The sequence below is a fragment of the Tupaia chinensis genome, unplaced genomic scaffold (genome assembly GCF_000334495.1).
Source record: "Tupaia chinensis unplaced genomic scaffold, TupChi_1.0 Scaffold145396_1, whole genome shotgun sequence".
NCBI classification, from domain to species: domain Eukaryota; kingdom Metazoa; phylum Chordata; class Mammalia; order Scandentia; family Tupaiidae; genus Tupaia; species Tupaia belangeri.
Window position 1 is genome coordinate 6906 of NW_006205257.1, and position 16058 is coordinate 22963.

At 38.6% G+C, this 16058-nt stretch overlaps 1 protein-coding gene and 1 non-coding gene across 2 annotated transcripts in view; both read left to right on the forward strand.

Annotated features, from left to right (window-relative positions):
- PHKA1 (phosphorylase kinase regulatory subunit alpha 1) overlaps positions 1 to 16058 on the forward strand; it is a gene marked incomplete at its 5' end in the record, with an annotated part of 125096 nt that overhangs the window by 3409 nt on the left and 105629 nt on the right. The window contains 4 exon segments of the mRNA XM_006168010.2: positions 4059 to 4112; positions 6243 to 6365; positions 13370 to 13465; positions 14315 to 14422. Coding sequence (XP_006168072.2) covers positions 4059 to 4112; positions 6243 to 6365; positions 13370 to 13465; positions 14315 to 14422 — 381 coding nt within the window.
- LOC114006035 (U6 spliceosomal RNA) lies at positions 11429 to 11535 on the forward strand. Its single transcript, XR_003547809.1, has one exon. It is a non-coding gene; the product is annotated as a U6 spliceosomal RNA (small nuclear RNA).

Consider the following 16058-nt stretch of genomic DNA (forward strand, 5'->3'; position numbering starts at 1 on the left):
TGTGTGAAAGAGTAGAGTCTGAGGAAGGACATTTAGAAGAAAAATAGAGAGGCAAAGCATTAATGGGACAAAGAAATGTGGTATTATCTGTTGAAGAGAATTTTATAGTTTTATCAACTGGACTAGAGAGAAATGTTCACATGTTGAAGTATTCACTTTGTAAGCTAAATAATGTGATTGAATGTATAAAAGAAAATGAAATAAAAATAATAATTAAAATAAAGAAAAAGTTTACCAATCCTAGCTTTAGTTGATCTCAAGGGGTATGGGTTAGCAATTCTGAAATGATATAGGAACTTCAAAACATTTGTGAAAAAAATAGAATTAAAGCACGAGTTTATTTTGATGCAAGAAATTTTAAATCCATACATAAATTTTTCATAATACACATTTTTACATAAACATTTTTGACAGTCTTTCATATTTGTGTACAAAAGTTGAAGAAATAAGTAAATATATAGTAGATATAGAAGACAATGAGACCCATGTTTCTCCCTTGTTGAATAAAGAAGTTACAAATATTGAATGATGGGAGGCTAGAATTAACTCTGTGTTGCTGGATTAGAGTAGGTGGCATTGGTATGAACTTGTGTGTACATATGTGTGTGTGTTTGTGTGTTTAATATAGGGATGTGTGCCCACCTACATCTGTTTCCTAGCCTTATCTACTAGGAGGGCCCAGAGGCAATGAATACTCCTAGTGTCCAAATGTTGATTTCTAGATATTCTAAATTTTAAAAGCATCAGGACATGTTAGCAAAGTGGTTGATTCAGGACTGGGAAAATGCAAGAGGAGCCTGGAGCACCTTATGGCTCCATAAAGTAAACATATGCTCAAAAAGAGACATAACATGTTAAAAAGGACAAAGCAACTGCCAGGAAATTGCTCCTAATGGCCAAAGCAGGAACTACTTGAACGACAAAATAACTATCATAGTATTGGATTATAACCCAAAGAAACAAAATGTCTATGAAACCGTACTAATTTAAAGAAATAACTGAAGGGGCCCACAGGTGGCATGGTGGTTAAGGGCACTGGACTCCCACATGGCTGACCGCAGTTCAAGTCCTGGACCTGGCACAGCTTGCCTTCTCTCTCTCTCTCTCTCTCTCTGTCTCTCTCTCTCTCTCTCTCTCTCTCTCTCTCTCTCTCTGTGTGTGTGTTCCCCTCTGGTCAAATTTAAAGGAAGGAAGGAAAGAAGGAAGGAAGGAAGGAAGGAAGGAAGGAAGGAAGGAAGGAAGGAAGTTCTTTAAAAAAAGAAATAACTGAAAAATTAGTAAATGAGAGAGAAGAGACAAATCTTCCTTGTAGGAGAATTTCAATTAATAAATGTTAAAGATGTAAAGGAACTACAAAATCGTTATTAAGCAAACACCACAATAATGATTGTTTCAGTTGAAATCTAATGGATGCTACAATTAGTGAATGAAAGTTTAAACATAAAGGGGATATTTGCAGTCTCAAAGTATCTCCCTCCAAACATTTAATAGTTAAAAAGGGAAAATTTCAGTGGAGAAACCCAGCAGACACTACCTAAACCCAATGATCTAGGTTAGCATCTCCAGTAGTAGGATGTATTGACATCATGTACCCACTAATAGAATACACTGTAAACTTTTGTTTAAAAGAGAAAATCAAATCAAGCTCTCTCTTTTGTATTCTCTGAAATAGTTCACAATAGTGTGTATCTGTTAATTTATCTGTCATCAAAAGAGCACTTTGTCTAAAAGAAGGGACTGACTAGTATGCAAAATGTTTACAATCTTCTGTGAAACTAGTTTATCATTCATTTGTGTACATAAGTTATTATTATACATATCACCTGTATTTTTGATGCATGTGGAATTGCAACTGAAATTTACCTTGCCAATATTTTCTGAATGAACTGAATAAAGTTTTTCTGTGGGAAAAAAAAGGGGAGGGCAAAACTAATGGCCAAATGTAATTTAAGGAGTGCAGTGCAACAGTTCAGATAATGCATGATGGACTTTTTTGAGAGAGAGAGAGATTTTCTGCTATACAGTGTATGTGCTTGACAGAGAGACAGAAAGCAAGAAGTCACCCCCCAAGAGGGATGGCCATGCCATAATCCCTTATCCTCCAGTCCCAGGATTTGGGTCATGAGTGCACACACACCTGGCATGAGTTTTAAGCCGCCAGGTCCAGTACTTGAATTGTGGGTGACTACACAGGAGTCCAGCAATGTAACCATTACGCCATCTGCTGGATAGTTTTTTTTTTTAACAATATCAAGAAAACTCAAAATTATCCCAGATAATTTAAGTTTTGCTCAAGCTTCAAACTGCCAAACTGAAGCTAAAATGGTGACAGAGCCACAGCAGGGCATATTAGGGAAGTAAAGGAAATTCAGTAGTGATGATGCGTGGAGATTGAGACAGACAGTTAGAAAATGATTTCCAGAGTTTATAGTAGCTGGCAATAGGCAACACTTGAGGCAAGAGGCAGGGCCTTAGCATCACACAGGTTAGATAAGCACGTGGTATCCCAGCAATCAGGAAAAACATAATGGGGAAAAAATTACAATCCACTGAAAAGGGCACATCACCTCTGTACTATCCTTTCCAAACACATAACCTCAATCTTACAATGAGGAAATGTCAGACAAACCAAACTGAGGAATATTATACAAGATGACTGGTGAACATTCTTCAGAAGTGTTAAGATCAAAAAAATCTAGGAAAGACTGGGAAACTGCCACAGATTGGATGAGGCTAAGGAGACATGACAGCTAAATGCAATGTGAGATTCTGAATTGACTTCTGGAACAGAAAAAAAAATAAGTGAGAAAACTGGTAAGCTCCCAGAAAGTTACGTACTTTGGTTAACAGTAAGGTACCAAGGTTAATATTTTAGCTTTGATAAATGTCCTGTGGCTATGTAAGATTTAATACAAGGAGATGGTGGTTTGTACATATCTTGAGACTCAACTGTTTTTACAACTTTTCTGTAAACCTAAAAGTATCTCAAAAAATTTTAAATAGGTTTTTAAAAAAAGTCTCAGGGATTGCGTTGTGACCATCCCCCCAGGGGGTGATTTCTTGCTTTCTGTATCTCTGTCTCTCTCTGTCTTTCTGGTGAGCACATGCACCCTATACCAAAAACCTCTCCAAAAAATAAATAAAAAATAAATAAAATTTTAAAAGTCTCAGGTCTTGTGTGAACTGTAAGCTGTCAGAAGGACCACATAGATTAGTAATTAAGTTGTCACAGACTTCACCCTAAGGTGGACAATCATGGAGAGAATAGTGTTGGAAACACTGCTTTAGGGAAGAACTTAAAACTTTTTCTTAAAGGTTTTTGCCATAGGGTACATGTGCTTGCCAGAGAGAGGCAGTGAGAGAGAACATGAGAAATTATCCCCCTAGGGGGATGGTCACACCACAGTGCCTTCTCCTCCAGTCTCTTCTCAGGATTTTGGGCATGCACACACATGCACTTAGCATGATTTTCAAGCTGCCATGTCTGGGACTCAAACCATGTTTGGTCATGTGGGAGTCTAGAGCTTTAACTTCTATGCCACCTGCTGGCCTCCAAAGAGCTTATAATTTAACCTTCACTTGAAATCACATTGCTGAAATCAGTTTTTGCTGTAGGGATGATTTCAGGTTTTTTGGAGGTTTTTATTGTTCTTGTTTTGAGTTTTTGCTATAGGATGTATGCATTCACTGAAGAGAGACAGAGATAGGGAAAGTGAGAAATCACCTTCCCCCCAGAGGGGATGGCCATGCCACAGTCTCTTCTCCACCATTATCCTCTTGGGATTGGACACACACACACACACACACACACATATGCACATGCCTGATGTGATTCTCAAGCTGCCGGGCCTGGGACTTGAACCACGAAGTTGGTCATGTGAGATCCAGCTGCCTCAACCTCCATGCCACCTGCTGGCCCATGATATTTTTCTTTTTAAGTATCATGTCTGTACTGGTGATAGATTAATACATGTAGCTGATGCAAAGGATCTATTTCTAATTAATTATGTGGCTATATCAGAATATAACCTTCTGACCCTTTTTCTCTGCATTCCCAGGGTCGTTATGGTTGCTGTCGCTTTCTACGAGACGGATATAAAACTCCTAAAGAGGTAGGTTTCTTTTTTCCAAAATGAATCCAACATATTTAGAATGATCACTGCTATTCGCAATCTCATTCAGAGAAAAAACTTACTTCACTGATGGTACTTGCTTAAATGCTAAATAGGATAACAATAACTGATGTTTGAAGTATTTGTAGGGTTTAGCTGCCAAGTTCTCAGTTTGTGGGCCTTTCTGACTTAAGTAAAATAGAGGAGAGCATAGTCCTTTTACCTTTTGCAGTTGGTTAGTTTCAGGAAAGATCTAATGGATGCTAAAATCAGTTTATGAAAAGTTTAAGCAGAAACAGTATTTACATATCTCAAAGTATCTTCCTCAAAATAATTTTGTAGGGACCAGCAGTTGGCATAATGGCTGTTGCTGGACTCTCATGTAGTCCCACGGTTCGAGTCCCAGACCCTGTAGCTTAAACTCATGCTGGGCGCATGTGCATGTGTGCCCAAGATCTGAGAGGAGAATGGTGGAGAAGGGATTGTGGCATGGCCCATCTCCCCAGGGGATGATTTCTCACTTTCTGTCTCTCTGTCTGTCTGGCGAGCGCATGCACCCTATAGCAAAAACCTCTCCAAAAGAAAAATTCTATAGTTACAAAGAAAAATATGTCCATAAAGTAGATCTTTATGTTTCCCCCCTTCCACCTTTTTTAGTTGGTAAGTTTCAAACAGAACTCAGTCTTGAAAAGGAAAGTTCCTTTTGTTGTACCAGTCAAAAGTTCTCCTTGGAAATTTCAATGGGAAGAATTAAGTATTATTAAAGGGAATGGATGGTTTATCAGAAGCACTTTCAGGGGACCTGACAGTGGCACAGCAGTAAAACACTACACTCTGCAAGGCTGACCCACAGAGAAGGTTCTGGGTTTGTATGCAGAGACCTCTCTCAGTACATGGAGTACATGTGTGCCTATGATCTGGGAACGACTAAAACTGGAGGTGAATTGTAGCATAGAGACCATGTTGAGCATGCTATCTCTCACTCTTTCTCTGTCTCTCTCTCTCTTTGACTCTCTGTCTTTCCTATTCATGGAATGAATAAACTTTTTTTTTAAAAAAAGAAGCACTTTTCTGCAGAACAAGAGCTATTATGATGTATTTTTTAATTATACAACTCAAGTTCTTTTACTTCCTCTCTTCTCCTTTATCCTCTAGCCCTGAATCTGACTTCTGCCCCTACCAATGTACTAAAACTATACCATGAAAAATCATCATACACTCTTAAGTGACCAATCCAATGACCTTTCAGTCCTTATTCTCCTTGGCTTCTCTATAGTATTCAGTCATCAGAAAAGTCATGATGCATTTTTGCATAGAAAAACATGTTATGACTTTTCTGATGACCAGGACTTCACTGTTATCTACCCCTACGTTGTTTTGATATTTTTTTCCTAATTTCCATAGCACTGTACTGTCCTAACTCTTCTCTTTCTGTCCTTCTCTCATCCCACCATAAGAATTTACCAAGATCCCATTCTTAGGCAGTTTTCTCATTTTATATAGTACTCTTTCACAAAGCTCACCTATAACTTGTGCTTTATGTCACCTCTATAGAGAGGATTCCCAAACCCTCATGTTTAGCTGCCCTTCTAAACATTTCTACTTGTTTGTCCTACTACCATTACCTCAAACTTAACAGGTATAAAACCAAACTCAACTTTATTGCAAACTAATTGTACCCCTTCATACGTCTTCTCGTAATGTCATTATTATCCCAGTTCTACTAGTTAAGAGGGGACATCATAAAGTACTTGCTAAGGAAGGGGAATTTGTACATGCTTTGCCTTCTATGGCTAACTTCTCTGAAACAATTATCAGCTAAAGGCCATATCAAAATACCTCTAAAGTCAAGATGGGGACCAGCAGGTGGCGTGGTGTATAAGGTGCTGGACACTCCCACATGGCTGACTGCAGTTCGAGTCCCAGACCTGGTGGCTTGCTTTCTCGCTTTCTCTCCTCTCTCTCTCTCTCTCTCTCTCTCTCTCTCTCTCTCTTTCTCTCTCTAACTCTCTCTGGTCAAATTAAAATAAATGAAGGAATAAACAAAATTATATAAATAATTGTTTTTTAAAAATGTATGCCTAATTTCTGAGTGGTAAGATAGTCTTTGTCTGTTGTGTTTTTTACCAGGATCCCAATCGTCTGTACTATGAACCTGCTGAGCTAAAGCTATTTGAAAACATTGAGTGTGAATGGCCATTGTTTTGGACATACTTTATCCTTGATGGAATCTTTAGTGGCAATGCAGAACAGGTAATAAACTGGGGATAAAGGTTTTTTAGCACAATGTTTTTGTTATGTCTTCACCTTTCAGTTAATGGCTGTACCAATCCTGTGTGCAAAGGGAAGTCTTCCTATTAGGAAAAAGACAGTTTTCTCCTATAGACTAGTAGCTGATAGCACTAAGATAAGAGTTGGAAGAACTGGATTCTTTCTTTTTCTCCTTCTTCCTTCTCCTCCTCCTCCCTTTGTTCCCTTCCTTCTGTTCTCCTCTTCCTTCTCTGCCCTGGCCCAAGAGCGAAGAAATAAGGTACCACTAGGGGAAGGGCTGTGGACTAAGAAAGGACAGACAGATAAAAGCCAGGGTCAGGCTGACCATGTCCTGTGGCTATGTAAGATTTAATACAAGGAGATGGTGGTTTGTACATATCTTGAGACTCAACTGTTTTTACAACTTTTCTGTAAACCTAAAAGTATCTCAAAAAATTTTAAATAGGTTTTTAAAAAAAGTCTCAGGGATTGCGTTGTGACCATCCCCCCAGGGGGTGATTTCTTGCTTTCTGTATCTCTGTCTCTCTCTGTCTTTCTGGTGAGCACATGCACCCTATAGCAAAAACCTCTCCAAAAAATAAATAAAAAATAAATAAAATTTTAAAAGTCTCAGGTCTTGTGTGAACTGTAAGCTGTCAGAAGGACCACATAGATTAGTAATTAAGTTGTCACAGACTTCACCCTAAGGTGGACAATCATGGAGAGAATAGTGTTGGAAACACTGCTTTAGGGAAGAACTTAAAACTTTTTCTTAAAGGTTTTTGCCATAGGGTACATGTGCTTGCCAGAGAGAGGCAGTGAGAGAGAACATGAGAAATTATCCCCCTAGGGGGATGGTCACACCACAGTGCCTTCTCCTCCAGTCTCTTCTCAGGATTTTGGGCATGCACACACATGCACTTAGCATGATTTTCAAGCTGCCATGTCTGGGACTCAAACCATGTTTGGTCATGTGGGAGTCTAGAGCTTTAACTTCTATGCCACCTGCTGGCCTCCAAAGAGCTTATAATTTAACCTTCACTTGAAATCACATTGCTGAAATCAGTTTTTGCTGTAGGGATGATTTCAGGTTTTTTGGAGGTTTTTATTGTTCTTGTTTTGAGTTTTTGCTATAGGATGTATGCATTCACTGAAGAGAGACAGAGATAGGGAAAGTGAGAAATCACCTTCCCCCCAGAGGGGATGGCCATGCCACAGTCTCTTCTCCACCATTATCCTCTTGGGATTGGACACACACACACACACACACACACATATGCACATGCCTGATGTGATTCTCAAGCTGCCGGGCCTGGGACTTGAACCACGAAGTTGGTCATGTGAGATCCAGCTGCCTCAACCTCCATGCCACCTGCTGGCCCATGATATTTTTCTTTTTAAGTATCATGTCTGTACTGGTGATAGATTAATACATGTAGCTGATGCAAAGGATCTATTTCTAATTAATTATGTGGCTATATCAGAATATAACCTTCTGACCCTTTTTCTCTGCATTCCCAGGGTCGTTATGGTTGCTGTCGCTTTCTACGAGACGGATATAAAACTCCTAAAGAGGTAGGTTTCTTTTTTCCAAAATGAATCCAACATATTTAGAATGATCACTGCTATTCGCAATCTCATTCAGAGAAAAAACTTACTTCACTGATGGTACTTGCTTAAATGCTAAATAGGATAACAATAACTGATGTTTGAAGTATTTGTAGGGTTTAGCTGCCAAGTTCTCAGTTTGTGGGCCTTTCTGACTTAAGTAAAATAGAGGAGAGCATAGTCCTTTTACCTTTTGCAGTTGGTTAGTTTCAGGAAAGATCTAATGGATGCTAAAATCAGTTTATGAAAAGTTTAAGCAGAAACAGTATTTACATATCTCAAAGTATCTTCCTCAAAATAATTTTGTAGGGACCAGCAGTTGGCATAATGGCTGTTGCTGGACTCTCATGTAGTCCCACGGTTCGAGTCCCAGACCCTGTAGCTTAAACTCATGCTGGGCGCATGTGCATGTGTGCCCAAGATCTGAGAGGAGAATGGTGGAGAAGGGATTGTGGCATGGCCCATCTCCCCAGGGGATGATTTCTCACTTTCTGTCTCTCTGTCTGTCTGGCGAGCGCATGCACCCTATAGCAAAAACCTCTCCAAAAGAAAAATTCTATAGTTACAAAGAAAAATATGTCCATAAAGTAGATCTTTATGTTTCCCCCCTTCCACCTTTTTTAGTTGGTAAGTTTCAAACAGAACTCAGTCTTGAAAAGGAAAGTTCCTTTTGTTGTACCAGTCAAAAGTTCTCCTTGGAAATTTCAATGGGAAGAATTAAGTATTATTAAAGGGAATGGATGGTTTATCAGAAGCACTTTCAGGGGACCTGACAGTGGCACAGCAGTAAAACACTACACTCTGCAAGGCTGACCCACAGAGAAGGTTCTGGGTTTGTATGCAGAGACCTCTCTCAGTACATGGAGTACATGTGTGCCTATGATCTGGGAACGACTAAAACTGGAGGTGAATTGTAGCATAGAGACCATGTTGAGCATGCTATCTCTCACTCTTTCTCTGTCTCTCTCTCTCTTTGACTCTCTGTCTTTCCTATTCATGGAATGAATAAACTTTTTTTTTAAAAAAAGAAGCACTTTTCTGCAGAACAAGAGCTATTATGATGTATTTTTTAATTATACAACTCAAGTTCTTTTACTTCCTCTCTTCTCCTTTATCCTCTAGCCCTGAATCTGACTTCTGCCCCTACCAATGTACTAAAACTATACCATGAAAAATCATCATACACTCTTAAGTGACCAATCCAATGACCTTTCAGTCCTTATTCTCCTTGGCTTCTCTATAGTATTCAGTCATCAGAAAAGTCATGATGCATTTTTGCATAGAAAAACATGTTATGACTTTTCTGATGACCAGGACTTCACTGTTATCTACCCCTACGTTGTTTTGATATTTTTTTCCTAATTTCCATAGCACTGTACTGTCCTAACTCTTCTCTTTCTGTCCTTCTCTCATCCCACCATAAGAATTTACCAAGATCCCATTCTTAGGCAGTTTTCTCATTTTATATAGTACTCTTTCACAAAGCTCACCTATAACTTGTGCTTTATGTCACCTCTATAGAGAGGATTCCCAAACCCTCATGTTTAGCTGCCCTTCTAAACATTTCTACTTGTTTGTCCTACTACCATTACCTCAAACTTAACAGGTATAAAACCAAACTCAACTTTATTGCAAACTAATTGTACCCCTTCATACGTCTTCTCGTAATGTCATTATTATCCCAGTTCTACTAGTTAAGAGGGGACATCATAAAGTACTTGCTAAGGAAGGGGAATTTGTACATGCTTTGCCTTCTATGGCTAACTTCTCTGAAACAATTATCAGCTAAAGGCCATATCAAAATACCTCTAAAGTCAAGATGGGGACCAGCAGGTGGCGTGGTGTATAAGGTGCTGGACACTCCCACATGGCTGACTGCAGTTCGAGTCCCAGACCTGGTGGCTTGCTTTCTCGCTTTCTCTCCTCTCTCTCTCTCTCTCTCTCTCTCTTTCTCTCTCTAACTCTCTCTGGTCAAATTAAAATAAATGAAGGAATAAACAAAATTATATAAATAATTGTTTTTTAAAAATGTATGCCTAATTTCTGAGTGGTAAGATAGTCTTTGTCTGTTGTGTTTTTTACCAGGATCCCAATCGTCTGTACTATGAACCTGCTGAGCTAAAGCTATTTGAAAACATTGAGTGTGAATGGCCATTGTTTTGGACATACTTTATCCTTGATGGAATCTTTAGTGGCAATGCAGAACAGGTAATAAACTGGGGATAAAGGTTTTTTAGCACAATGTTTTTGTTATGTCTTCACCTTTCAGTTAATGGCTGTACCAATCCTGTGTGCAAAGGGAAGTCTTCCTATTAGGAAAAAGACAGTTTTCTCCTATAGACTAGTAGCTGATAGCACTAAGATAAGAGTTGGAAGAACTGGATTCTTTCTTTTTCTCCTTCTTCCTTCTCCTCCTCCTCCCTTTGTTCCCTTCCTTCTGTTCTCCTCTTCCTTCTCTGCCCTGGCCCAAGAGCGAAGAAATAAGGTACCACTAGGGGAAGGGCTGTGGACTAAGAAAGGACAGACAGATAAAAGCCAGGGTCAGGCTGACCCAGGTCTCTGCTGGAGAAGCCATAGCCCTGAGCCGTTCTGTCTCATTCTTTTATAGGAGAGGTAAAACAGCGTGCTTCAGCTGTGGAACATCTCTGGTTCTAAACAAGCATCTGGCCTTCTCTGACTGATGCTCAGGTTTCTTCTATCTGTAAAGACCAGCAGTAGAGTATGTCTTTGTTTAGAACTTTCATGCCCTGCAGCAATAGAGGCACTCCAGGTGCTCCCTGCACATCACCTTCTTTTGTTTTTGTTTTTTGTTTTTGTTTCTTGGCCTCAGACCAGACCATGAGTAGCCTAAGGACTGTCACTGAATTTTTCAGTTATTCTGTACATAAGATGAGGATAGTTTTTCTGTCTTTATTATAGAATATATCCTATAGTTCTTCAGATTCCACAAATAAAGACATGCTGTAAGGTACAGTCAGTTCTGCCACAAGGAGATATATGCATTCCTAAAAAAGTCACCAAGCTGTGCATTTTCAAGAAATAAAAGTATAGGGCTTATTAGGACCCCAGTGCATAAAATGTTTGTAAATAATACATACAAGAATGATTGGAACCTAATAAAAAGTGATTAAGTGGTTAAGAAATACATAAATACCACAGTTATACTTATGCTACATTTACCTTGAAAAAAATCTGATATTTGCTCATGGCAGTGTGTGCCCATGTTCCCACCAGCTCACCTGCACAGCTCCTGTGCCTGCCAATTTGTGTTCAAAAGGAAGAGAACAAAAGCAGATTTTTTGTTAAGACAGAGAAAGTAGAGAAAAAGAACAGACAACAGAGAGGGAAAATTTTAAATAAGCTGAGAGGGGAGAGAGAGAAAATTAAAGGAAAGGAAAGGAACCCTAGAAAGCTGCACAACAGGATGGCCATCAGAGATTATAAAGGAGGATTATCTGGTGCTCGCTTCAGCAGCACATATACTAAAATTGGACCGATACAGAGAAAATTAGCATGGCCCCTGCACAAGGATTGCACGCAAATTCATGAAGCGTTCTATATTTTTATGGGACCAACCCAAATGCTCAAGAATAGATGAATGGACCGAAAAACTATGGCACATATACTCTATGGAATGCTATTCAACCAAAAAAAAAAAAAAAAAAACCTAGCTTTTGACAGAAAGTGGGTGAATATGAAGATTTACTGCTGTGTGAAGCAAGCCAGGCTATGGAGAGACATTGTATGTCCCCACTTAATATATACCGAGTGCCCACACTCTATGACTGAAAGTGATTGACTAAAGGATATAGAAACACAGTAAACGGATATAAATACAGATACAGTGTGTGTGAAAGAGTGGGGTTTGAGGAAGAAGAATTAGAAGAAAAATGGGGAGGAAAAGCATTAATGGGACAAAGAAACATGCCAATTTCTGTTAAAGATATTTTATAGTTTAGTCAACTGGACTAGGGAGAAATGTTCACATGTTAAAATATTCACATTGCAAGCTAAATAATGTGATTTACTGTATAAAAGAAAATGAAATTTAAAAAATAATAAAGTAAGATAAATTTCTGAAAAAAAGGAGGATTATCTGAAATTGGACAAAAAGTTGTAACAACAGGTGTGAATAGGTGCAGTTCATTGTCCTGAGAGTGTACATGCATGTTTTGTATATTTTTTTTACAAGTTTGTTTATTTATTTATGAGAGAGTGACAGAGCAACTCCAATAGGATCTCACACCATGATATTCCCTCATGCAGCTAGCCAAGGCCATTGGTATACATACATTCCCGGTGTTCACAGATCAACTCAGGAACCGAAACCTAGTTTTCTTTGTGACTTCCACCATCGCAGAGCATTGCATTACCACTGTACTAGCATAACTGGGCCTGTTTTGTGTATTTTTTACACAGGTCAGTTTAGCTGAGTGAGTTTTCAGGGTGAAATTGTGTATAAGAAAATGTGAAATTTATGTTATGCTCAAATTTTTCCCTAATATATCAAATGCATTGGAACACGTGTTTTCAAAGCAAGTGTCATAGCAGAACTGACTGTATACTTTTTCCACCATAGATTGTGGTGCTGGTTTTTTGTTTTTTTTGTTTTGTTTTGTTTTTTGTTTTGTTTTGTTTTGTTTTGAGAGGAGAGTGTATGCGCTCACCAGAGAGAGAGACAGCGAGAAATCACCCCCCAGGGAGGATGACCACGCCACAATCCCTTCTCCTCCTCCGTTCTCTTCTCGGGATCTTGGGCACACACACACATGTGCCTGGCCTGAGCTTCAAGCCACCAGGTCCGGTACGCGAACCGCGGTCAACCACATGGGAGTCCAGCGACATAGCCATTGCGCTAACTGTTGGTCTCTTGTTTTTGTTTTTTACATTTTATGTATTGGTAAGCTTCACCAAATTGTTAAGCAAAGAACCTAATAGAAGTGTAATTTGAAAGGTTTAAAGTTTAAAGTCACCACATTCTAAAGTCGAGAAGGTATATTTAAGGTAGCACACAGTGGATCAAACCAGGCCTTTAAAAGCAAGCTGACTTGGCTAAATTTACTCTAATCTCAAATATGTCTTTGCTCTGTGATCATCCATAAGTCTATAACTTCTTCGAGTCTTAATTTCTCTATAAAAAGGCTTTAATTATACATACTTCCTATGATGATTATTAAAATTAAATGCACTAAAGTATGAAAACTCCTACCATAATATCTGGCCTTTTACAAGCCAAATCTAGCATTTTATGTAGTAAATGCTATTTCCCCTTTCTTTCCCTTTTACTAGGTGAATAAACTCCTTTGTAATAAGAACTTCTTTGCCTACAACTCTATAGGATAGAAAGTGGTAAAAACTGAAGAGAACTCTCTATTTTTCTGCCTTTCTTTTATCTGCAGGTTCAAGAGTATAGAGAGGCCCTTGAAGCAGTCCTCATTAAGGGCAAAAATGGAATCCCACTTCTGCCAGAGCTGTACAGTGTTCCTCCCGACAGGGTGAGTTGGACAGGACATAACATGGAGTCAGTAGAAGAGCAGTATACAGTAAGATTGTTTCATTTGAGTCGGTAATTTTTAATCTTCTGATTTTAATGTTCTAAAAGTTTTTCTTTAGTAGAGAAGAACAAAAATATGATTTTATCTATTTAAAAATGCATTTTAAAGCACTCTCAATTGTCATGTATTTTTAAAATGCATGAACTTTTATTTATGTAACATTACTTTTTAATTTTTTAAAAATTTTATGATTTCCTACTCACGTTTAATTGTTCTACGTCTCTATAGCACACAATATGTTTTTTCAAAGTGTGCATGTAGTGCATGGCAATCAAACCAAGTATATTACCATATACATCATTTTCAATGGAGAATTTTACATTCTTATGTCAAGTATTTCTTCTGAGTCCTTCCCATCCACCCTCTACTATCCATCCCCTTTCATATAGTCTCTGTTATCTACCCTTGTCCTCCGTACTATATCTTCTGATTTTTCCATTTCTGCCATAAAGTGCAGAAATTCACTGTATATTGAGCAAGGATATACAGTGTTTGTCTTTCATAGTCTGGCTTACTTCAGTTAGCATTAATTCTTCTAAATTCATCTTCTATATTCATCCACTTTGTATCAAGAATCTGCACTTTAACAAGCTCCTCAGGTGATTTGTATGTACATCATGGTTTGAGTAGCACTGCCCTATCCTATAGTTATATTGCTTGACTTTTCAGTGTATTGCACATTTGACTATATAATAGGGTAAGAATCACAATCCAGACCTAGCCATTTTATTGTCTAGTATTATAAGCTTTCTATTATTCCTCATCTGGCTTCTTCATCTTTTCTTTTAGGTTGATGAGGAATATCAAAATCCTCACACTGTGGACCGAGTCCCCATGGGGAAGTTGCCTCATATGTGGGGTCAGTCTCTATACATTTTAGGAAACTTAATGGCAGAGGTAAGGAGAAACTTCAAGGCTATTCTACTCTTTTTTCCTGTCTTAGTCACCATAATAATCAGTTTTGTGAGTAGCTCAGTAAATATTAAAGGTGGTTTTTTTGTTTGTTTTTTGTTTTGCCTTTCTGGTTGTTGTCTTGTTTTGCCAGAGAACGTATGTGCTTGCCAGAGAGAGACAGAAAGAGGGAGAGGGAAAAAGCACCCTGTATAGGGAGTGGTCACATTGCAATACCTCCTCCTCCATTTCCCTATACTTTTGGGATTTGGAGCATGCATGCACACACTATTGGCATGTTTTTCAGGCCACCAGGGCTAGGACTCAAACCACTTATTCAGCTATGTCACACCTGGCTGCCTTAACTACCAGACCATGGAAACAGTCATCTTTTACTTGTTATACTTTGCTTTAATTATATAATAGTTTTTTCTTCAGGTCCTCAGAGTGGGAAGCATGGCCAACCCTCAACAAAAATCATTTGCCCCCTGGCAACCATGCCCCTGATCCTACTCAGGGCTCCCTGTTTTGGCACTGTACTCTGAGCTGCTAAAAAAAAAAAAAAAATCAAGCCTGGGACCAGCATATGGCATAATGTTAAGTCACTGGACCCCCACAGTCGACTGTGGATCAAGTCTCGGAACTGGCAGCTTAAAACTCAGGCCAGGTGCATGTGCGTGCATGCCCATATTCCTGAGAGGAGAATGGAGGAGAAGGGATTTTGGTGTGGCCATTCCCCGTGGGGTGATTTCTCTCTTTCTGACTCTGTCTCCCCAGCAAGCACATGTCTCTCTCTCTCTCTCCCCCCCCCTCCCCCGGTGAGCACACGTGCCCTATAGCAAAAATTTCTAAAAATTTAAAGAATAGAAATCAGGCTATATATCTTTCCCTTTCAAAACTTCCCTCACTGCCCTACCTGGTGACTAAGGAGTGCAATTGGGCTTAGATAGTAATTACTGATAATGAATTAGCTGCCAACCTTTCCCAGCAGCATAGTATTTCATTCTTTAGTTGAATAACTGATTGTTTTCAGCATCATAACAAGTATATAGAAACATCATGGGGTTTTGTTTGTTTTTTGGTAAGGGGCTCCCTGAATATTCCTTATTTCAAATTCTTAGGCCTTAATGAGACACTTGGGGCTTTCTGACTTTATATCCAACTTCTGTGTGATATTTTAAGCCTACACAGAGGGCTCCCTTACACAAAACTTTTCCAAATTTGCTGGCAAATTTATTTCCCTATTGTAGGTTATTTTGATAAATATAACCCAGGCTCCTAGAGGATCTTTGGTAGGACTTTTCTATCCTTTCTGAGTCAGACTTTTAAATCTCACTATGTATAAACACTAATTTTCTGCAGTTGCTTTTGTTTTGTATTTGTTTTTATTTTCTTGTAGCCATAGCTGCTTTATCTTTACTTGGCACTAACATGAATCTAGTAATAATGGACAAAATGCTTTATTTAAAATAATTCTTACCTGGTGATTTTCTCATTCAGTTAGAATAAATTAAATTCAATGAAAAAAGGAAGAGCTAAATGGTATTTTTAAAAGAAAAATGGGTGAGTTCATTTCATTTTGTAAAGGGAATAGACTCAAGCCAATTCAAAAGATTTCTGCTGAGCAGAAAGCACAGCAAAC